Source organism: Echinops telfairi, unplaced genomic scaffold (genome assembly GCF_000313985.2).
Source record: "Echinops telfairi isolate 266 unplaced genomic scaffold, ASM31398v2 ScPeMD7_2291;HRSCAF=2852, whole genome shotgun sequence".
Taxonomy (NCBI): Eukaryota; Metazoa; Chordata; class Mammalia; order Afrosoricida; family Tenrecidae; genus Echinops; species Echinops telfairi.
Genome location: NW_022106189.1, coordinates 11,481,589 through 11,506,606, shown reverse-complemented (window position 1 = coordinate 11,506,606; position 25,018 = coordinate 11,481,589). Strand labels below are relative to the sequence as shown.

The 25,018-nt window shown below is 43.0% G+C and overlaps 1 protein-coding gene across 2 annotated transcripts in view; it reads left to right on the top strand.

The window, feature by feature from the left end:
- The window catches only part of ZNF423 (zinc finger protein 423), a 362,848-nt gene that overhangs the window by 70,534 nt on the left and 267,296 nt on the right, over positions 1-25,018 (top strand). For both annotated transcript variants that reach the window (XM_004704685.3, XM_045293660.1), the window contains exon 2: positions 113-313. In XM_004704685.3, coding sequence (XP_004704742.1) covers positions 217-313 — 97 coding nt within the window. In that variant the 5' untranslated portion in view covers positions 113-216. The remainder of the gene's footprint in view (positions 1-112; positions 314-25,018) is intronic.

Here is a 25,018-nt window from a genome sequence, read left to right as displayed (position 1 = left end):
GACTCTGGGAGGTAGAGTAATTAAATGTATCTTAATAAATACTGGGCAATGCATTTAAAGCCCTTTCCCAAGCATTTGTCAGCTGACGTGACTGTATTCTTCCTGTTGGCAGGAGGCCTAGAAGGAGAGCCAGAGTGTGATCGGAAAGCCAGCCGTGCGCTGGAAGACAGGAACAGCGTGACAAGTCAAGAGGAGCGAAATGAGGACGATGAAGACATGGAGGATGAGTCAATTTACACCTGCGATCACTGTCAGCAGGACTTCGAGTCTCTGGCAGACCTGACGGACCACCGGGCCCACCACTGTCCTGGAGGTAATGCTAAATAGCACCAGGATTCTGACAGGTGGTTACAGGGATAATTGGACATAGCAACAGCTTGAAGCCTCAAGTGAGATTAAAGAATTAATAATGTAATTTTACAGTTAATGTCATTTTATTGTGGTGGCTTGGGTACCCTGCATCCGCTTTTCAAACAAAATTAAAAATAAATGCAGCAGCATATTCCACAGGACGTGGGCTGACGGTGGATGGGTTTGTACCCCACATTTCTGGAAGGCTTTTTGGAAACCCAGCAATTAAGGGATTGTTAATGCACTGCTAAAAAGCTTAAGTGTGACAAGCCACATGAAGGAGTGAGCTTTGAAGCAGGTCTTGTGGTGGGACATGGAGAGTTTTAGAGGCCCTAGGAGAGACTGTGTTAGAAAGGGCCCTACTTCCACCTTGGTGCATAGCCCCAGCTGCAAGATCTGCCCGGCGCCCTCATCTCCATTGATTGAGTGCCTTTGATAAGGTGTACAAGGCCGTAGTTTTAGCAGGAGCGATTTACGACATCATGAGTTGTGTATGAGTCCATCTGGGGACACATGGGCTGTGTCAGGGGAGGGCCAAAGTATTCATTGGGGTGTGACAGCTATACTCTAGGGGAGGGGTAAGCAATCTCTGTTGTCTAGGGCCATTTGGATATTTATAACATCGTTTGTGGGGCATACACTGGTCAAACATTTAATTAACTCTGGAAGTGCTTCTCTTTGATCAAGCGTGTGATGTTAGCTGGTATGGATGACTTTGCTAGCCTTTTAAGGCCTGTGGAGTGGGTGTTCCCCACCCCTGCCCCTCGTCTGTTGCTCTGAGGCAGCTTTCACTTCGTTTGGAAAAGAGAAACGGACCCATTTCCAGGCTCTGAGATACGCAGAGCAGGGAGTAAAGGGCATCTGTGTTCCAATTGTAGTCAGGGAAGGCATCTTTCTTCACCATGGTTGATGAAAAAACCCTTTGGATACTGGTTTATGGGGAAAGAAGCTGAAATTGAGACCAATATCCCAAAGGGGACCAGTCACGTATTAAAGTTATTCCTGTTTGGGAGGTAAGTTTGTTGACAAACAGTAAATGGGACTCAAAGCAAACATTTCCCCTGCCTCTCTTGCCTCTTAGGATTTTGAAGGCCAAGTATTTGAGAGAATTGCTATGATTTACCCACCAGTGATGCCCATGATTACACAGCCTTGGTTGGGAAGCAGTTATAAAACGTAACACACTCAAGAGGACTCTAACAGTATTGAACTGTTGGAGGCTTGAGAAATTCCCGTCATGTGCAATCTGTGATGTTTCAACCAGAGGCGAAGGTGATGGTGAATTTATAATTCTAGAATGAGAATTCGAAGAAATCTGTGAGGCTATCTTTGCCAACCCCTTCACTTCTCACAGGGAAAGAACAGGCTTTACGAGGAAAGGCGATCGATTGATCAAGGCCCCATATGTCTATTCAGGGCCCCGGACTGTTGGCTCTCATCTCATTTGAGAAAAGACTGCATGGGAGCTGTTTTTTGAGTTAGCTAAGAATTGAGGTGGACTCTTAACTGTCAAGAAAAGCAATGTAATTTGCTCTAAAAACAGTGAGTTAATTAATCTTGTAATTAAAGGCTATTCTCTTTATTTCCTAAATATAAAAGAGCACCCCACTCTTTGTTCATTAGAGGACTGCTCCCAGGACCTCGTCTAAGAAATGCTCTGTTGAATCTCTATAGCTCTTGATCCGAGACAATGTCCCAGCATAATCCAGGCTACCCTTTCCTCCAAACCTTCAGATTTTCATTTCTCTCTAAGGCCCTTTTGAGAAAAGTGAAGCGAGTCAGTGTTTTTAGGTGGAAAAGGAAAAAATAAACATGAGGTTTGGGGATCGTATGTTTGAGTCTGTGCTAGAAATAAGAAATGGTAGCTAACAGTGCCTCAGTCTTAGGAGGACTCTCTTCTCAACGGCAGACTCTTCTTGCCAGCCTAAGATCTGAAAGCTATGGCAGCCCACTTGAGGGGTCCCCAGCCGCGCTGATCAGTGCTGGTGGCATCCAACAATACTGCTGCCTGACTCCTAACATGACCCTACTAATGACCTCCCCAGGAATACAGAAGCCAGGAATATCCCCAAACCCAGGAGGATTGGAAGGGAGTCAGACATTCTTTAAAAGAACCTAGGCTAATAGCATCCCTGAGAAATTCGTTACCACCCATTAAAGGTACCACTCAGTCTGGGAGAGTTTCCCTGACAGGGAAGAGACATCCATCTCTCCCCACCCTCCCTCAGGTTCTGAGGATCGACTAACCACAGAATAAACCACTGGGAATTGTGTGCATACCATTCAAACGAGTTCTCTGCCTAGGGTACCTCTGCATTCTTGATCTACTGGGGTTTTCAAACTGGGTTCCTAGAGGGGTCTTTGGGGGTTATTGTATGCGTGTGGGGTGGATGGGTATTGTAGCCAGCTAGCCTGAGTGCATGTCTGACACCCATTTCAAACAGGTGTTATGCTATTTTAAAAATAGTTTATTGGCATATAACTCACACATTATACAATTTAATCATTCAGTCAAATTAAGAAGAGTTGTATAATCATCACCACAATTGATTTGAGGTAATTTTCTTCTTTGTCGTACTCGTTGTTAGCTCCCCATTTCCCCAAACGTCCCCTGCCATGCTCCTAGATAATTATAAATCCAGTTACTGTCACTAGATTTACCTATTTGGGGTTTCATGTACAGAAAATAATACAAAGCACAAACACTAAGCAAGCACACAACCAACAACAACAAAACAACAACAATGACAAAAGAAAACAGAAAAACGTCAATTGAAAAGAAAGCAGAAAATATTAAAAACTGAAACAACCCTAAGCTGGGTGTAGAGGGAGATCAGACGATGATAACTTAACTACATCTGCTGTAATTGACTTTACAATGTTTGGTGTCTGTTAGCGAGGCTATTCACTTCCCTGAACTATGGGTAGAGGGGATTCACCTGAGTCTTAATCCATGTGGGGACTTTGCAAATGAATTTTGGTCTTCTACTATCAACCATAACCTTCTGCAAAGAAGGTGTTTATAATTTAAGGGCCTGATGCCATTCTATCTTTTGGATTTGCATTTTATTGTTTACAATCCTTGGATCACACAGGCTGGTGTGCTTCTATATGGACTTATTAATGCCTCACTTAGATGACTGCTTGTTTGAAGACCCTCACACACAGTACTTCTTATAGCTGGGCACTATCTGGTTTCTTCACCACACTTTGCTATAGCATCTATATCTTCAGTGATCTCTTCATGAGAGTGAGTATAGAGTAGAGTCATAAGAACTGAGTATCAATTATGCCGTGAGAGCTAATTTTTCTTAGGTTGGGACTAGAATTAAGCATGAGCTTAAAAATCCATTCATGGATCTATGAAATATATATATATATATATATGGTTCTTTTATAATCATCATTATCATTTTATGATAATTGTTGCTGTTATTAGATTTTTAAATAATCATTTCATTGGGGGCTCATACGATTATTATCACAATCCATACATCCATCCATTGTGTCAAGCACATTTGTACATTTGTTGCCATCATTATTCTCAAACATTTGCTTTCTACTTGAGCCCTTAATATAAGCTCCTCATTTTCCCCTTCCCTCCTGCCCCCTCCATCATGAACCTCGATAATTTATAAATTATTATTATTTTGTCACATCTTACACTGTCCGACGTCTCCCTTCACTGACTTTTCTGTTGTCCATCCTTCAGGGAGGAGGTTATGTAAATCCTTGTAATCTGTTCCCCCTTTCTACCCCACCTTCCTTCCACCCTCCAGGTATCACCACTCTCACCACTGGTTCTGAAGGGATCATCGTCCTGGATTCCCTGTGTTTCCAGTTACTATCTGTACCAGTGTACATCCTCTGGTCTAACCTGATTTGTAAGATAGAATTGGGATCATGATAGTGGGGGAGGAAGTATTAATCACTAGAGGAAAGTTGTATGTTTCATCGTTGCTACCCTGCACCCTGACTGGCTGGTCTCCTCCCCACGACCCTTCAGTAAGGGGGTGTCCAGTTGCCTACAGATGGACTTTGGGTCTCCACTCTGCACTCACCCTCATTTACAATGATATAATTTTTTTGTTCTTTGATGCCTGGTACCTGATCCCTTCGACACCTCGTGGTCACACAGGCTGGTGTGCTTCTTCCATGTGGGCTTAGTTGCTTCTCAGCTAGATGGCCGCTTGTTTATCTTCAAGCCTTTAAGACCCCAGACGCTATATCGTTTGATAGCTGGGCACCATCAGCTTTCTTCACCACATTTGCTTATGTACACATTTGTCTTTAGCAATTGTGTCTGGAAGGTGTGCATCATGGAATGCCAATTTAATAGAACAACGGAGGTCCAATGTCCATCTGCTGCCTTAATACTAAACCTATAAATATATGCACGTAGATCTATTTCCCCACCATCCTATATAAATATATTACATATGTACATGCCTATATTTAAACCTCCATAAATTCCCTTTGTCTCCTAGTTCTTTCCTCTATTTCCTTTTACTTTCCTCATGTCCCGCTATCATGCTCAGCCTTCATTTGGGTTTCAGTAATTGCTCTCGGTTACATTGTCCTTGTTAATCCCTACCAGGCCTCTCACACCCTCCTTGCCACTAATTTTGGATCACTTGTTGCTCCCTTGTCCCCGGGTTGGTCAACACCACCTCTTTACCGCCCCCCCCCCTCCCGTGTCCCCTGGAACCATCAGTTCCATTGTTTTCTCCTCCAGACAATTAGGTTCTATTGAGTTTGTGGAGACCCTGTGCACAACAGAACAAAACCCAACACGGTCCTGTGCCATCCTCACAATTGCTCTTATGCTTGAGCCCACAGTTGGGGCTACTGTGTCAATCTATGCCGAGCCTGATGACCTTTTCCAGGGACTGGTCTCATTCCCGACAACATATGCAAAGTATGTAAGATAAAGTTTCACCATCCTTGCCCCTAAGAATCACCCTGGCTGGACTTCTTCCAAGGCGGATGGGTTTGTCCTTTGAGCAGTCCATGTACTTTCAATGTTCTTCTCCAGCACCACAATTCAAATTCATCTATTCTTTCACAGTTTTCCTTAATCAATGTCCAATTTTCACATGCATATAATGCAATAGACAGTTGGGTCACATGCACCTTAGTCCTCAAAGAAACATCCTTGCCCGTCAGTGATCTCAAGATGTTTTATGCAGTGGATTTGCTTAATGCAATGCATCTTTTAATCTCTAGACTGCTGCTTCCATGAGCATTGATTATGTATCCAAGTAAGACCAAAATCCTTGACAACTTCAACCTTTTCTCCATTTACCATGATGTTACCTATTGGTCGAGTTGTAAGCATTTTGGCCTTCCATACATTAAGTTATAATCGATATTGAAGTCGACAACCCTTGATGTTTATCAGCAAAGGCTTCAAGTCCTTCTCACTTCCAGCAAACAAGGCTGTGTCACCTGCATACTGCAGGTTGTTAGTAGACGCTGATCTATTAATCGATGCAATCCTGATGCTGCATTTTTCTTCTCCCCCCCCCAATAGTTTTATTGCCACCTAATCCACATAGCATACAATTCAGTACTTCAATTGTGCAATCATATCAAGCCTTCTTCTCCTTATGCGGGGGTTCCAACGCGAGTGTCAAGCAACTCGCTCTCAGTTAGTGGTGTCTCCAGGAAGCTTTTCTCAGGTCACAGTGAATTTTTTCGTAAAAGCAATTTTGCTCAAACCTCGTTTTTTGTGATGGCTGATTTAAGAGAACGGTGTGTAGCTGTGAAGTTTTGTTTCCTGCATGGGAAAAATAACGCAGAAACTGTTGTGATTTTGAACACAGCTTAAAAGGACAGTGCTATGGGAAAAACCTCAAGTGTACAAGTGGTTTTCTCCTTTCAACAAAGGTTAAATGTCGATAAATGACAAACCTTGTTTTGGACATACATCAGCTTCCTGAGTGAACGAAAATATCGACAAAATTCATGCACTTGTGCTTGAAGACTGACAGCGAACCATTGAATAGAAGGGGAAGTTATCTAGGCTAAGTTATCTAGACTGTGTTGGAGTTTGTTGGCTCAGCGAATTTTAACAGATTTGGGAATGAGAAGGGTTGCTGCAAACTTTGGGTTGTGTCTGACCAGGAGAGAGAGCCTCCAGTGGAAACATGCCATGCTTTGGAAGAACAGCTTCAAAGCAACCCAAACTTTTTTTCTCCCCAACCTCATTACTGGTGAGGAGACATGGTGCTGTTCTTACGCCCCCGAAAGCAAACATCAGTCAAGCAAGTGGAAGATGCCATTGTCACCTCGCCTCCTGCAAAGCTTGTCAAGTGAAATCAAAGATCAAGACAATGCTCATTTGTGTTTTATTTGATATGAGGGGGATAGTGCATTTGGAGTTCGTTCCACTAGGTCAGACTGTTAACCAAGCTTTCTATTTAAAGGTTCTGAAAAGATTGTGTAATAGTGTGTGTGACAAAAGGCCTGATTTGTAGCAGACAGGGGACTGGTTTTTCCACCATGACAATGTACCCATTCATGCAGCCATCTCAGTGTGCCAGTTTTGGGTAAAAAACAGCATGCCTTTCTTGCCCCATGCACTTTACTCACTTGACCTTGCTTCATGTGACTCCTTTTTGTTTCCATGAATGCAGATGGACAAGAAAGGACAGTGTTTTGAAAGGAAAGTGATTTGGCGACATGGAGGAGGTGGAGAAAAAAGTTGCCGTCAGCCATCCAAACAGATGAATTTGAACAAATGTTTCTTTTTTTTTTTTTTTAAACATTTTATTAGGGGCTCATACAACTGTTATCCCAATCCATACACACATCAATTGTGTAAAGCGTATTTGTACATCATTTCTCAAAACATTTTCTCTCCATTTAAACCCCTGACATTAGGTCCTCATTTTTTCCCCTCCCTCCCCGCTCCCCTCTCCCACATGAGCCCTTGATAGTTTATAAATGGGTATTTTGTCATATCTTGCCCTGTCCGACTTCTCCCTTCACCCACTTTTCGGTTGTCTGTCCCCCAGGGAGGAGGTCACACACAGTTCCATGTAATCGGTTCCCTCTTTCCTACCCATTCTCCCTTTACCCTCCCTGTTTTGCCACTCACACCACTGGTCCCATAGGGCTCATCCATCCTGGATTCCCTGTATTTTCAGTTCCTATCTGTACCAGTGTACCTCCTCTGGTCTAGCCAGTCTTGCAAGATAGAATTCGAGTCATGGTAGTGGGAGCGGGGAGGAAACCTTTAGGAACTAGAGGAAGGTTGTATTTCTCATCATTGTTACATCGCATCCTGACTGGCTAATCTCCTCCCCGAGACCCCTCTGCAAGGGGATCTCCAGTGGCCTACTAATGGGCTTTGGATCTCCACTCCGCACTGCCCCCATCATTCACTATGGTGAGATTTTTTGTTCTGATGATGCCTTACACCTGATCCCTTCGACACCTCGTGGTTGCATAGGCTGGTGTGCTTCTTCCATGTGGGCTTTGTTGCTTCTGAGCTTGATGGCCGCTTGATTACCTTCAAGCCTTTAAGACCCCAGACGCTATACTTTTTGATAGCCGGGCACCATCAGCTTTCTTCACCACATTTGCTTATGGAATTGCAGATTTGACAAATGTATTAAGTGTAATGGAGAGTATTTTGAAGGTGATAAGTAAATGCTTAATATTTTGGTTAATAATTTAAATACACAACTTTGAAAAAAATTCCAAGTTTTTTTTTGGTACCCCCTCATATAAGCTAGCTTCTCTGTTGCTTTCCTCAGCAGACAAATTGAACAAGTATGGTAAAAGGATCCAACATGATGTACACCTTTCCAGATGATAAACCATGCAGTATTCTCTTGTTTTGTTTGCACCCCTGCCTCTTGATTCATGTACACGTTCCAAATGTGTCCAGTGAACTGTTCTGGAATTCCCACTCTTCTCGATTCTTATCCACAGTTTGTTATGGTCCACACAGTCGATTGCCTGAAACACAAGTAAATATCTTTCTGGTGTTCTCTACTTTGAGCCTAGATACTCCAGACATCAGCAATGATATCCCTTGTTCCACATCCTCTTCTGAATCTGGCCTGAACTTCTGGCAGTTTCCTGTCAATGGGCTGCTGCCACCGTTGTTGGATTAAGCAAAAATTTACATGTGCGTGATATAAATGATGTCATTCTATAGTTTTAGCATTCTGTTAGGTCACCTTTCTTTGAACTGGGTACAATTATGGGTTTCTTCCAGTCAGTTGGTCAGGTAGCAGTCTTCCAAATTTCTTGGCATAGAGTGAGTGCTTCTTTAGCTTTCTGAAACATTTTAATGGGTACTCTGTCAATTACTGGAACCTTGTTTTGGCAGATGCATTAAGTGTAGCTTGAGCTTTTTCCTTCAGCACCACTGGTGCTTACTCATACGCTACCTCTTTAAAGGGTGGACTGTCAACTAGTTCTTTCTGGTACAGTGACTGAATTCTTTCCATCTTCTTTTGATGCTTCCTCCATTATTCAATATTTTGCCTATAGAATCTTTCAAAACTGCAATTCAAGGCTTACATTTTTTCTTGAGTTCTTTCAGTTTCAGATATGCTGAGCATGTTATTCTTTTTTTTGTTTTCTAACTCTATTGCACATTTTGTATACTATGGGGAAATAGATCTATGTACATATATTTATAGGTTTAGTATTAAGGTAGCAGATAGACATTGGACCTCCAGGTGCTCCCTCAACCCAAGAACACTTTGTTCTATTAACCTGGCATTCCATGATGCCCACCTTCTCGACACAATTGCTGAACACAAAGCAGGTGCATAAGCAAATGTGGTGAAGAAAGCTGATGGTGCCTGGCTATCAAAATATATAGCATCTGGGATCTTAAAGGCTTGATGATAAACAAGCGGCCATCTAGCTGAGAAGCAACAAAGCCCACATAGAAGAAACACATCAGCCTGTGTGATCACGAGGTGTCGAAGGGATCAGTTATCAGGCATCAAAGAATAAAAAAATATCATTGTGAATGAGGGTGAGTGCAGAGTGGAGACCCAAAGTCTATCTGTAGGCAACTGTACATCCCCTTACAGAAAGGTTACTGGCAGGAAATGAGCCAGTCAGGGTGCAGTATAGCACCAAGAAACATACTACTTTCCTCTAGTTCTTTAATGCTTCCTCCCCCCTCCACTATCATGATCCCAATTCTACCTTACAAATCCGGTTAGACCAGAGGATGTACACTGGTACAGATAAGAACTGGAAACACAGGGAATCCAGGACAGATAAACCCCTCAGGACCAATAATGAGAGTAGCCACACCAGAAGGGTAAGGGAAAGGTGGGGGGAGATAGAACTAATCACAATGATCTACATATAACTCCCTCCCTGGGGGATGGACAGCAGAAAAGTGGGTGAAGGGAAACATTGGCGCATGTCAGACAGAAAAAAATTGATAAATTATCAAGGGTTCATGAGGGATGGAGAGTGGTGGAGGGGAAAAAATGAGCTGATACCAAGGGCTCAAGTAGAAAGAAAATGTTTTGAAAATGATGGCAACAAATGTGCTTGACACAATGGATGGATGTATGGATTGTGATAAGAGTGGTACGATTCCCCCAATAAAATGATTTTAAAAAAATGGCTTTGTCTTCTTAAGCTCCCCCTTGAGTTTGTCTATTCAGTCCCTTTCTTCCGTTTGCTTTAGATACTCTGATTGCCAGCAGCTTTTAGGGTCTTTCCTAACATCCAGTTTAGTCTTTTCTTTCCTGTCTTTTTAAAGATTTTTTGCTTCCTTCATGAATGATGTTTTTTTTTCCTTTTCTCTTTTGTAACTGGAATTTTATTGGTTGTTTTGAGATCATTAAAGGGACATTTTGAACAATTGTATACAAATCTTAATCTGTGTACCAATATCTTAAAATGGCATATAGATAAAATTCATTTCTAAACATAAGTGATGATTTTGATATCCTCCCATAGCTCATCGGGTCTTCTGTCCTTAATGCTCAATGCGTCAAATCTTTTCGTGATATGTTCTTGAAATTCAGGTAGGTTTGACTCAAGGTCGTATTTTGGTTCTTGTGGGCTTGTTTTAATTTTCTTCAGCTTTGTCCTGAGCTTCATATGAGCAATTGATAGCCTGTTTCACAGTCAGCCCTCATCTGGTCTTAGCTGCTGATAATTGAGCTTTTCCATCGTGTCTTCCCACAGATGTAGTCAATTTGATTTCTGTGGTTTCCATCTGGGGAAGTTCATGTGCTGTTGACAAAAGGGATGTGCTGTGAACAAATCATTCGTTTTGCGAAATTCTATCATGATCTCCAGCTAAATTTTTAATCACCAAGTTTATATTTCCAACTACCATTCCTTCCTATTTGTTTCCCACGTTTGCATTCCAATCACCATGAATCTGGACTGCATGTTTGATCAATTTCTGACTAAAATTGCTCAAAATAGAATTTGATCAGTTATTTAGAATTGATAGAACTCTTAATCTCTATCAGTCCTTCAATTTCTTTCTCACTAGCTTTTGAGGTTGTTGCATACATTTGAATCATAGTTTTATTCACTGGCTTTCCTTGAAGGTGCATAGATATAATCCTGCCACAGATCGCATTGTACTTCATGATGGATTCAGCAACATCCTTTTTGATAGTGAATGCCACGCCTTTCTTCTTGCTTTTGTTATTCCCGCCTGTCAGTTTGCTGTACTGTGGTGGCTTGTTTGTTGCTATGATGCCTGACGCTCTGTCGCTGGTATTGTAAATGCCAACAGGGTCACCCAAAGTGAACAGGTTTCAGACAAGCGTCCAGACTAAGAACAGACAACAAAAGGACCTAGCTCCCCACTCTAGAGGAAGAAGCATCACTTTGAAGCATTTCAAACACTGAAAGCTTGAAAAAAGGAAACAGAACATTGTTGGAGATTCTGCTGGCCAATGGACCCCTCAAGCTGAGGGCAATCAATGTGACCGAAGAGGAGCTGATTTCTTGTTGTGAAGTCAAGCGCGGTGATGCCACTTGAGTGCAGCCTGTGGGAGGGGAGCCTTTGGGGATCTTCCTTTACGGATGGGACACACTCAGAGTAACGAGAAACAACTATAAAACTCTTCAGATGATTGCAACTTGGGATATGTGATGTAAGAAGTTAGGTAAATTGGAAGTGAGCAAATAGAAAATGGAATGTATGAAGATTGATATCCTAGGCATTAATGAGCTGCAATGGACAGGTATTAGCCATTTTGAGTCATGTCATTTACTATGGTGGGATTAGCACAATCAAGAGGAATGGTGTGTATAATCAAGGCTCTTTCAAAGAGAAGCATTCCGTCTAAAAAGTGTGAGCATAAAATGTTGACGGATTTGCCTCTGCTTTGCAAGTTTGAATTAATTCAGTAAGTCAGAGCCAGCTCCCCCGTCTAGGTCCATGGGTCTGGTTGGTGGTCACCAGGTGCTTATTCAGTAAAAGTCATGAGCACTGTTCTGAGCACTAGGGGGCCCACAGAGGTGGGTGTTCCTGCCTTTATGGAGCTTACACTTTGAAAGGAAAAATGGATATTAAACAACTCAGCAAATCTTGTTACGGAAGGCTATAACTGGGTTGAAACTGGATATGTGTCTGTCAGAACAAGTAAGTCTGGTGTAGAGGAAGGATTTGCCCGCCGGCTGGATCCTTCTGGATGTTGAATTTGGGACCCGAGGACAGCATCACTTCTTGATCCTCAATAGCTACTCTTTTTGCAATCATTTGCCTTGATGTGAATATCAGGCTTCTACAGAGATTGTTACCGCTGGAATATATTTATTTACATGAACAATGGGGGTTGGTGATAAGGCATACTTTTTTCTCCCAGACAGGTGTGTCCTAGGAAGGCTAGCCTTTCCATGAAGTGCTTTGCCCAAACAGGTCACCCTTTGGGGAGTCAAACTGTGTAGTGCGGTGTGCTAAGAGTTGTTCATGTGGGAATAGTCTTGACTGGAGTCCCTGGGTGGCATAAATGTTTCAACACTTGACTACGTGGAACAAAAGTTTGATGGCTTGACTGTACCCAGAGGTGCTTTGAAGGAAAGGCCTGGTCGTCCGCTGTTAAAAGGTTCATTTTTGGAAACATATGAGTCAGTTCTACTCTGCACACGTGGGGTCTCCGTGAGCTTGATTGACATGTTGACAACTAGCAATAATCTTGAATATGGCTTTTCTTAGTACTACTTTAGCAGGGTGACCCGTCTGTTGGTTGTCTTTCTGTGACAGTTTGAGTGGGGATAGCGTACCTTGTTGTGTGGGAATCTGGGAGAGTAGTGTCCTTTGTTGCTGAAACTCTGCCCGGGCCCTCACCTTCCCCTGATATTTATGCCCAATGTATTTCTGCCCGTTGTTTTCCGCCACACTGTGCGCTTCTATCTAAGGCATTGAATTACCACGAACCTAAACAAGTGACCTTTGGTGGAAATTGTAGGCTGGGGTCCGGGGGATTTTCTAAGGTGGGAGGATGCTCTCCCTATGGGAAGGAGAGCCTCATACGGATGGTGTTGATGGTAAAGAAGAACTCTCACCTGGAGCCCTGGCACTCCCAGTACTGCAGGCCATTCTGACTCCTGAGTAGGCCTGGAGGGCGCAATGCTGAGCCCTGCAGAAGTTACGTAAAAATGAACATGAATAACCCCACCAAGTCATGTTAATGCCTTTCTCTCTTTTTCTCATTTGTGACCACAGAGAAACCAACCTTAAGCCCAAGACGTCTCAAACATTGCATCTTTATGCCATTAAATGATAGGTCTGTCACTTAACATTTTCTGAATGGATTCGCCATTATTACTCCTTTTGGAAATCTCTATTTATTTATTATTATTTTTAAAATCATTTTATTAGGGGCTCATACTACTCATCACTATCCATTCATACATCAATTGTGTAAAGCACATTTGTACATTCATTGCCCTCGTCATTCTCAAAACATTTGCTCTCCACCTAAGCCCCTGGCATCAGCTCCTCATTTTTTCCCCTCCCTCCCCACTGCCCCCTCCCTTATGAACCCTTGGTAATTTATAAATTATTATTTTGTTATATCTTGCCCTGTCCGACATCTCCCTTCACCCACTTTTCTGTTGTCCATCCCCTAGGGAGGAGGTCACATGTAGATCCTTGTATTCGGTTCCCCCTTTCCAACCCACCCTCCCTGTACCATCCCAGTATAGCCTCTCACACCACTGGTCCTGAAGGGATCATCTGACCTAGATTTCCTGCGTTTCCAGTTCCTATCTGTACCAGTGTACAGATTTGTAAAGTAGAATTTGGATTATGCTAATCGGGGAGGAGGAAGCATTTAGGAACTGGAGGAAAGTTGTATGTTTCATTGTTGCTACATCACACCCTGACTGGCTCATCTCCTCCCCAAGACCTTTCTGTAAGGGGATGTCCAGTGTCCTACAATTGGGCTTTGGGTCTCCACTCCACACTGCCTTCCTCATTCACTATGATACGATTTTTTGTTCTGATGCTGCCTGATACCTGCTCCCTTTTAAAAATACAACAATACTCAAGAAGATACAGATGGGTTCATCTATTATAAAACTTAAAATTTTGGCTGAGAGACAGTGGATGAGAATTTCTGCAACAGAGTAGCTAAAGTTTGGCTTGAAGTATGTGATAGGCTTGTCTGTTCTTAATAGGTGTGTTGTTTGTGGGCACAAAGTCAGGGATTGGTTGAAAGATTGGGGATGGCTGTCTGAGTTGTCAATACTAAAAAGTCCTTGTTGACTCACGTCCCACGGACTTGAGTAATGGAGGAACAAAGGGTTTGCTGAAGTTTATCTTGCCATAATTTTTGAATTGTTGACCAACTAAATTTAGATTTTGTAAATGGCTGCACGGGGTGCTTTTCATAATCTTCTAGAAACCAAGAGGATTTCAGCTCTTTATTCATTATCTCTGACAAGGGCCTGGGGTACCACAGAAACAGATATTCGAGGTTTGATTAACCATGATGTGATCCGATATCGTTGTTATGTGGTCATTGAAGTAGGCCACCTGTGAATCTGGATTGGATGGAATGTTTTACGGCTTCTAGTACAACTTCCTTCTCTACTCCCAGTGTTGTGAGCTGCCAGCTACGTGTACCTCCAACACGCAATAAGTCCATGTACAACAGAATAAAACACTGCCTGTTCTGCGCCATCCTCATGATGGGTTGCCAGTTGGACCACGGTGGCCCATAGGGTTGTCATTGGCTAATTCAGAAGCCAGGTCTTTCTTCCTATTGTTGTTTTAGTCTGGAAGTTCCACTGAAACCTGGTCAGCATCCTAGCAGCACAGTTTCCATTGATATTCAAGTGGCAGCCACCCTTACATTGACTGGGTCTCCCTTATAAAAGGCAAAATTTCTACCAAGGGGTAGTCTCAATCTTCTTGGTGTTTTTGAGCAATTCCTTTGTGTCTGGCACTACACCTGACTGGGCTCTCCGAAGCCTCCGTTCCCCCACAGGGGCCACACCACTTGGCAGATCCTGATTAATACCGTGGGCTGTTTTTAGTGTGTGCTGTTCGTCTATCTCCCCGGTCTATTTGAGCTTCAGGAAGACAAGAACTGGGTCTGTGTTAGTCCCCGTTATGTGCTAGCCTTGACAGTGGTGCTCAGGACAAGCTGAGGGAATGAATGCTTTCTCCTACTCGTCACCACAGTCCTGGTAAGGAGGTGCTGTTTCTCCCCTTATCCCCATTGTGCACATTGGGCAACTGGGTTTACGGAGTGAGGGGTCTTGCTGAGGGGAAGTGAAGGAGCCGAGGCTTGAGAGCGCTGAACAACCTGGGTCAAGAACACCAACGAAAGACGACGAGCAGTTTACCAACTAAATTCCAGACGGACACCGCTTCTTTGAATGTGAGAGAGGGAAATTTGGTGAAATGGTAACAGCAAAAGTACATGTTTCCTGTGGATTAATTTTTCTGCTCTCTTTTGGCCCACTCTCCCCTTTCTAAAGATTTGGAGCAAGGGGTGATTCCCAACCCCTCTAAAAGGCAGGCCCTCCTTTCCTGGTAAAAGTGAAATGCTGCTGGGGGGCGGAGGGGTGGGGGGTGGTTAATTACATCCTGGTTTGTTTTTCTGTGGCCAGAGTGACCTGTGGGTCCTAATGACAGGGCTGGGCTGTGAGCACTGGTGTCCTTGCCAGCTCTGTTCCTTCCTGCTGACAGGCCAGAGGCCGCCTTTGTTTTCAAGCTCAGGCCCCTTTCTGACTCCAGCAGTGTGGACGGGGGCCTCATCATCCTATTGGCATGGGACAGCCCTCCCAGTGGCTGCATTTGGGCAATGCAAAGTGGGGGTGGGCCAGACATGGGAGCGGTTGGGCTGCCAAGTGCAGGCGCCAGCTCCTCCTATGCTGGTGGAGCACATGGCACCTTGCCAGCTGATGTCTGCACAGAGCAAAAGACTTGAGCACAATTCACCCATTGCCGTCAAGTTGAGTCGATTCAACTCACAGGGAACCTGTAGGGCAGCACAGACAGCCCCCCTAGGCTTTCCAAGGCTCTAAGTCTTGACAGAAAAGTCAATTGCCACACCTTTCCCCCATAGTGGCTAGTAAGTTTGAACTACCAACCTTTCAGCTAGCAACCAAGAGCTAAGCTCCAGTGCCATTAGGCCTCCTCCAATAAAAAAAATGTGTCTGCATGCTAGCAGTACTGGTTAGAAAAGACACAGCAGGAACATGGTTCAGTGTGCTAGCCACAGAGGGGTCAAACCCAGAGAACAAACCTGGCAGGCAACATGTAGAGATAAGGCGAAGACAAACAAAATAAAGCAATACACAATGTTTTCCGTGTATTCGTTTTCCCTCACTTAACCTCTTACGAATGTTGTTGTTGGTTGATAGCACGAAGTTGATCTTTGACTCATAGCGACTCCGTGCGATAGAGGGAAACTGCTCCATTGGAATTTCTTGGCTGTACTATTTACTATGGAAACCAGTTGCCTGAGAAGCCACTTTGTTAGGTGCCATCGGGTTGGCTACCACCCATCGCCACCCTCTGCACAACAGAGCCAAGCACTGCCTGGTCCTGCACCATCCTCACAATTGTTCCCATGCCCGAGCCCATTGCTGCAGCCCCTGGGTCTGTCAGTGCATCTCGTTGAGGGCCTTTCTTTCCTTCCCTGCCCCTCCACTTTATCACGCTTGATGCCCTTCCCCAGGGACTGATCTCTCCTGACAGTATGTCCAGATACGTAAGACAAAGCCTTGTCATCCTGGCCTCCAAGGACCACTCTGACCACATTTCTTCCAAGATAGATCGGGTTGCCCTTTCAGTAGCTCGTGGTACTTTCCATAGTCTTCTCCAGCACCATAGTTCAAATGCACCCATTCTTCATTTCTAAAGTTTCTTAATGCTTCTTTCACACTTTACAGATTCTCATTGCCATGTAAGCAATAATTTCCCTTTCTCCTCCTGCCTGCCCCGCATGAATATCAGTAAACTTGGGAACATACAGTGTTTGACCTTTTGAGGTTGATTTATTTCATTCAGCACAATGTTTTCTAGATTCATTCTTATAGGACACACCAGGACTACACTTCTCTTCATGGCTGTGTAATATTCCATTGTAGGCATTGCCATATTGTGTTTATCTATTCATCACCAGACGCCCACATGTCGCTGGGCATTCAGGCCATTTCTAGTGCTTAGCTACTGTGAACAGGGCTGAGATGACCACTGTTGTACAAATCACTATTTATAGTTCTGCTCCATTATCACATTTCAAAACCTGTCCTGAAGCTGTAGGAGTCAAAGTAGGCGGGGCTGCGGCAGGAATAGGTGGACAGCTGAGTGGAATAGAAAAGAGAGGCCCCATAATGGACCTAAATGCAATGAGAAAGTGTTCATGTGAAAGGTGATCTTGCCTTTGAGGGGACTGCTCAGTGATTGGGATTGAAATGGCAGTCTTGGGGGTGGTGGTGGAATTTTTCCATCACTCTTAATATCAAAAGAAGTCCCATGTTGATCAAAAACCTAAACATTAAAAAAAAACAAAAACCCTGAAAGAACGCAGGGGAGTTTTGTTTGTTTTTAAATTTTAATGATATCAAAGAGTGTGGAAGGCTTTGCTAAGTATATTCTCAAACCCAGAAGCCATAAAACAAAAGGCAGAAACATAGCTATATGATAGTGAAAATTTCCAAAAACAATGTCATAGAAAAAAAGATGGTTTTCTTAATGTATAAGGAGCTCCTACAAACACTAAGAAACTGACCGATAAAATCAACAGTAAATAGGGCAAAGGCCAAGCTGGGGCTCCAACCCCTGTCACCTTACCCACTGATTAGTGCCATGGTGGTCATTAGATATATTGAATCTCTTCCAAGTACAAAGGATAGAAAGGGAATATAAGTAGGCTCTTAGACATATAACAACATTTTAATCTACCATATTAGCAGAGATCAAAAATTGCCAAGCTATTGTGTGGTTGAAGATGTCAATTGAAGGCATTCCTTGGTGTCAAGAATACCTTCCACTTGCTCTTTCTGGAGTAAATTTGGTGTGGCAAGAACACGTAGTAGGTACTCAACAGAGATTTGTTAATCTGTACCTAGGAGGTTACCGAGGTATTTACAATTAGTTAGAAAGTAAAGATACCATGGATAAAAGAATTGGTTCTCAACCTTTCTAATGCCACGACCCTTTAATACAGTTCCTTATGTTGTGGTGACCACCCCCAACCATAAAATTATTTTCGTTGCTATTTCATAACTGTAATTTTGCTACTGTTATGGATCAGGTGACCCCCATGAAAGGGTCCTTCGACCCCCAAAGGGGTCATGACCCACAGGTTGAGAACTGCTGGATAAAAGGCTTTAAGAAAGGAAAGCCAAAAACCATTTCCTACCAATCAACACTGACCCTTGGTGGCCACAGGTATGTCAGAGTAGAAATGTGCTCTACAGGGTTTCAATGGTTGGTTTTTTTCTTTTTTAAGTAGATCTCAGGACTAGGTTCCTCAGGATGGACATGAGCTTCCATTTTTTCATCAGCAGCTAAGTGTAATTATTTGCATCACAAAACTACTGTATTGTATGGCTAGCACCTAGTAGGTTTTCAATTAGTATGGTAATTTATTCAAGTACTTACGGAACATGCACTGGGTGTAAAGGACCCCTTGAGGTGCTAGTAGGTATTAGGCTACTAGTAGCTGCAGGGTTGGCTGTTTAAATCCAACAGCCCCTCTATGGGAGAAAGTTGAGGCTCTTGGCTTCCATGAAGATTTACAGTCTCAGAAATCCTGTCCTATGCATGGACTTCTGGGTTCTTGGAACAGGAACTAATGTAAGGAAAAGTAATTTAGCAAGAGGTAATCACTTAAAAGGATTCCTGTAAGTTGAAGTGTCGTGATGGCCTTCAAATATCTGCCTTCCTGGGTGCCACCACTGTGTTAGTCTGGGTACATTAGAGAAATAAATCCACAGAAACTCATATGTATAAGAGAGAGTTTTATATAAAGGGTGAGTGCACATCAAGAAAACATCCCAGTCCAGTGTTGCCCAAGCCCACAAGTCCAACATTAGCCCATATGTCTGACACCAAGCCACAAAGTCGTCCTCCATCTCACAAAACAGATGCAGTGATGCCGACTGCAGGAGGAAAGCCGAGTCAGTAAATGTGTAAGCATCAGAGTAGGGCCATGTGGCTTCTCCTCAGGTATGTCTTGCAGGAAGTGAACCTTGCTGCTGAAGCAGGGAACTGGCTAAGGCAGCTACACCCCGGTCTGACCATCAGAAAGCAAGAGTCTGGGGAACTTGAAAGGTGAGGCTCACCCAGCCATTTATGTCTCCGCCCTTCAGTTAACCCCACGTGTTTACCAGCTAGGTTGGCACAATAAACTAACTACCTCAACCACCTATTGGTTTTCTTACTTAGCATGTTGCTGTGATGCTAGAGGCTGGGCCACAGCTATTTCCAATACCAGTTGGGTCACCCATTATAGGTTTCAGAGAAACTTTCAGATTAAGACAGACTTGACAGAAAAGCCTGCAAACTTTCTCCTGAAAATTAGCCAATGAAAGCCCATGGTTCATAACAGAACACTGTTTGAACAGGTACTCATGAGGGACTCAGTACTAGAGGAGGACGCCATGTATGAGTAAGTGGAGGGTCAGTGAGGACAAGGGATACTCGTGCTGAAATGGATTGCTATGAAGTTGCAGGATGGGGCAATTTTTCATTTTGTTGTACATAAGGCCACTAAAAATTGGTGTCCACTTAATCGGAAACATTTAGAAGGTATTTCAATTTATAGAAATGCTATTCAGCACATCTTCTTGAGAAGATACTCCCTGTAGCAGGCAGCCATTTGGTAGGGAAGCTGATGAGACTGTGTTCATCAGCCATGCTGGGTTGACCCCTTCCCGAAATTGCCTGCTCTTTTCTCCCAGTTCCCCATTCGAAGATACCTAGGAAGCCAATCAGCTGTGTTGAGACTATGGTTCTGAATCTGGGCATGGAGAACTGTGCCTAGGTTCTTGATGTGGATACAGAGCAAGGTCATTTATCAGGTGCCAGAGTTATTCCACAGCTGTGAAGTCTGAGGCTCACAGAGTACCCTGCCCTGGCTCATAGCACAAAGTGAGCTCCACCATCACATTTCTGGTCGTGTGCATCTCTTCAAAAGATGGATTATATGTAACTATAAGAGAGACAGGTTACGGTTCCACATTTCTTATCATTCTAATAGGGGAACATGTGCCTATGTATGTCTTGAGGCTTCAAGTGGAAGCCTCTTGACGTGGAAGACTCTTGTATGTTCTTTCTTACCCAGCTGCCTTGGCCACTTTGATTTCCTGAATTACTGAATTGCTTGGGTTCTATTGTGGCCAAGAGTAGGTCAGAGTCGACTCCAGTATGGTGCCTGATCTTGAATGTGTCTTGTGAATACCTCCTGGGATGAGCCTCAATGAATAGAGACTTCCTGGAAACCCAAAGGAATAGCTCGACCCTGCCTTACAGGGCTCCTTTGAGTTGGAATCAACACAACGGCCGTGAGTTTGGGTTTTGGCTTTTGCAGATTGTTCTCGGGGAGTAATTTGGACAGGGCTACTCCTCCCATGCTGGTCCTTGATTTCTGTTATCCTTATTGGCAATTTCTAACAATTCCATTGGCATTGTGTTCCTGGCTCTGGGATATACACCAAGCAGAACTTCAAAGTTCTGGAGGAAAGAAAGAAACCCGGAGCTGACTTTCAGGCTGGCTGCACATGTATTTCTAGTTGGTTCTGGGTCCAGATTGTTGTCCTGTCCCGTCAAGTTGGTTCCTGATAACAAAACCAGAATGAAACACTTACCCAGTGCTGTACCTTTCTTATGTTTGAACCCATTGTTACAGCCATTGTGTTGCGAACCTTCCTCTTTTTTGCTGCCTCTCTACTTACTAAGCATGATGTCCTTCTCCAGGGATGAGTTTGTCCTGATAGCATGTCCAAAGGGGAAGTTTCACCTTGCTTGTAAAGAGCATTCTGGCTGTACTTTTTGCAAGACAGATTGGCTTGTTCTTTTCACAGTCTGTGGTACTTTCAATAATCTTTGCTAGCACTACAATTCAAACGCAACAATTCTTCGGTGGTCTTGAAAGTACCAACCAAAGCTGAAGTCAGGTGTACCTCACTCCTCAAAATAACAGCCTTGCTTTTAACACGCTAAAGAGGCCTAGTGCTGAAGTTTTACCCAATACAAGCCATCATTTACTCTCCTTGACTGCTGATTCCTTGAGTATTGATTGTAGATCCAAGCACGATTAAATCCTTGACAAATTTAATCTTTTCTCGGTTTATCGTGATGTTAGCTACTGGTCCAGGTGTGAGAATTTTTGTTTTCTTTACATTGAGATGTGCTCCACTCTGAAGGCTGCAGCCCTTGATCTGCATCAGCAAGTTCCTCAAGCCCTCCTCACTTTCATTTGTCATCTGCAAATCACAGTTGCTAATAAGCCTTCCTTCAATTCTGATACCCCATTCTTCTTTATATCTTCCAGCTTATATAGAGGCTCTAATTACATGCTCAGTATAGAGATTAAACAAGTATGGTGAGAGGACACCACCATGACACACACCTTTCCTGACTTTGAGCTGTGCAGTATTCCTTTGTTCTGTCCACACAAGTTCTGAAGGAACACAATGTGTTATTCTGGAATTCTCATTCTTCTAGGCTATTCATATTTAATACAGTTGAGTGCCTTTGCATTGTCAATGAAATATAAGTGAACATCTTTCTGACATTCTCTGCTTTTAGCCAAGATCCATCTGACATTAGTAATGGTATCCCACGTTTCACATAATCTTCTGAGTCTGGCCTGAACCTCTGGCAGTTCCCTGTCAGTATACTGTTACAATCATTGTTGGATGATCTTCAGCACAGTTTTACTTGCATGTGGTATCAATGTTATTGTTCTATAATTTGACCATTCTGTTGGGGTCACCTTACTATGGAATGGGAACAAATATTGATTTCTTCTAGTCAGTTGTCTAATTAACTGTCATCCAAATTTCCTGGCATAGACAAATGAGTTCTTCCAGTGCTTCATCAGCTTTTGAAACATTTAGGTTAATATACCATCAATTCCTGGACCCTTGCTTTTGGCTGATGCTTTCCGTGCAGTTTGAACTTCTTCCTTCAATACCCTTGGTTCTTGCTTGTATGCTACCCTCTGAAATGGTTTAATGTCGACTAGTTTCTTTTGGAATTGTGACTCTGAATATTCTTTCTATCTTCCCTTGATGCTTTCTGCATCATTCAATATTTTGTACATAGAATCTTTAAAGAATGCAACTCAAGGCTCGAGATTTTTCTCCAGTCCTTTCAGCTTAAGATGAGATGAGCATGTTCTTCCCTTTTGACTCTAATTCTAGGTCTTTGCACATTTCATTATAATGTTTGACTTTGTCTTCTTCAGCTGCTCTTTGAAATTTTCTATTCAGCTTTTTTACTTCATAATTTCTTCAACTTGCCTTAGCTACTCTGATTAAGAGCAATTTTGGAGTCTCTTGATATTCACTTCCATAGTTTCTTTCCTGTGTTTTAATAACCTTATGCTTTCTTCATTTATGTTGCTCTTGGTGTGTGCCCAAACTGCTCAGGGCTTTTGTCATTCGTGTTCAGCGTGTCAAATCGGTTTTGGAGCTGTTCTCAAAATTCGGTGGGATGTAGTCAAGGCTGTATTTTGGCTCCCGTGGACTTGTTTTAATTTTCTTCAGCTTCAACTTACTTATGAACAATTGATGGTTTGTTCCACATTCCGTCCCTGACCTGGTTTTACCTGCTGATATTGACCTTCTTCATTGTGTTTTCCCACAGATAGAGTCGATTTGTATTCCACCTGGAGAAGTCCATGTACCTAGTGTGTGGTTGAAAAATGGTATTTGCGATGAAGAAGTTGTTGGTCTTGCAGAATTCTATCATCAATCTCCAGCTTAGTGTCTATAACCAAGGCCATATTTTCCAACTACTATTCCTTCCTGTTTCCAGTTTTTGCATTCCAGTTGTCAATAATTTCAGTGCATCTTAATTGCATGTTAGATCAATTTCAAACTGAAGGTGTTGGTAGAATTCTTCAACTTCTTCATTTCTAATTTTGGTGGTTGGTACATAAATTTGAATAAAAGTTTTATTGACTAGCCAGTTCTAGTCCAGATTACTAATGCTTGCAATATCAGTCTTTATAGGCTCCATTTTATTTTTGTCAACTTTCAATTTTCTTAGATTCATACTTTGCTCATTCCCGATTCCAATAATTGATATTTCCAGCTATTCCCACTTTGAGTCAAATCCCCTTAGCAAATGAAGGTTCCGATGGCTTTATTCCCACTGGTTTTACTCCATTATGGTTGACTCTATTGTGAGACGGAAGCTCTTCCTTAGTCTGATTTTGATTGCCTTCCTACCTGGGGTGTTCATCTTCTGGTGCCATCCCGATAGTGCGCTGCTTCTGTTTATTCTATTCAATATCATCCATATGGTTTTCAGTGGCCTATTCTTCTGAAAATGCACAGTTGAGTCCTTCTTCTTAGTCTGTTCTTAGCCTGGAAGCTCTGCTGAAACCTGTTCACGTTGGATGTCCCTGCTGGTATTTGAAATGCCAGTGATGTAGCACCCAGCATCACAGCAACACTCACCATAGTATGACAGACAGACAGACAAACTGGGGTGGTGGTGGTGGTGTTGGTGGCGCTATACAGCCTACTGTTGCCCATTTCAACTTAGTTTTCGAAGACACGCATGTTAGCAAGTAGTAACATCACAATACTATGCAGTAGGACTGTGAGAGTATGGAAGTGTAGATCGTGTGTGTGTGGTGGATGGGTTCCTTATTAGACAATGTACAATCTATTAAAAAATGTTGTCTTTGGGATTTTGTTGCTTGCCTGACACATAGTAGGTCCTCAGTTAATGCTCTCTATGTAGAAACTCAATTGTCACACAGATAAAGAGGCATCATTGGCGCAAAGAACTGAAAAGTTACAGAAGTTAAAGCTGGTTTCAAGCATGATTCCCCCGAGATTTTCAAGGACCCCCCCCACCCTAAGTCTTTCTCTATAGATGTGGCCGCCAACCCGTCCAGGCTTTCACCTATTTGACTCGGCGCCACTAGTAGAAAGAGCAGCCTCTTCCCAGTTACCAAAGTTGAAATTCTAGGGTTGGCTTCTAGTGAAATAGCCCACATTAAGACCCACTTGTAAAGTCGTTGCGGGATTCCTAGTGGAGGAGTGAGGGCAGCTCTCTCCAGGCTACTTGGCCTGAGACTTGGGAAAGCAACTTCCCAGGATGATGGCTAGGAAACAAACACTTTCTTTAAGAGGTAAGCATTTTATACAGGCAAATATTAAGGAGTAAAATAGCTTAATCAAATGCTGGTCATGGGTTATCCATGATCAAATCTATTAAATTGTTTTCAGTGGTGCCTTGTAGTATGATCTTAGTGTTTTGGGGAGGCAGAATCTTCAAAGATCATCTTTGTTTGTGCTTTACAGCTTTATTTTCATACACTATTTGGATAGGAGAATCCATCTTTTTGACTCTTGGGGACCCTACGTGTGTCAGAGTAGAATTGTGCTCCATAGTGGTTTCGTGACTGAGATGCCTCTGGTGGACTTGAACCTGCACCTTTTGGTTAGCAGCTGAATTAGTTAATTGTACCTCTGGGGACTGTCTTAAATTCAATTACCTAAAGCAGAAACTAAGTAGACTGGATCTGTTGAAAGAGTTTGGAAGATTCTAGACTCTACCTACTTGCCTTGATACTAGCTCTCATCTTCTCTATCTCAAAGAAGTCCAGGCCTGCTCTTGAGAAGTCCACAAGCACCTTGGCAGTTTGAAAATACTGATAGCCTTGCATTCTCTAATGAGGTAGACTTGTTCCAGGTGACTCAGGGTGACGGGGACTTAGCTGGTACCACTCTGGTGACCTGTTGTTTGTTTAAAGATTACAATCCTCGTCATTCCTGGGGGACCTTGCTGCTCCCCTCCCCTGCTGTTCTGCTTTGGGGCCAGGGCGTGGTGCCCCAACAGACTGGACCGGAAAACACTCCTAAAGGCCAGCGATCCTTGAACTAACTACAAGCTTTTCTTTCTTGTTGTGTTTTAATTTGTTCTTTGTCAGTGGTTTGTTGTTGTTGCTGTTTTGTTGTACATTGTTGCTCGGTTTTGCTCTGTCTTGTTTTTGTGCAT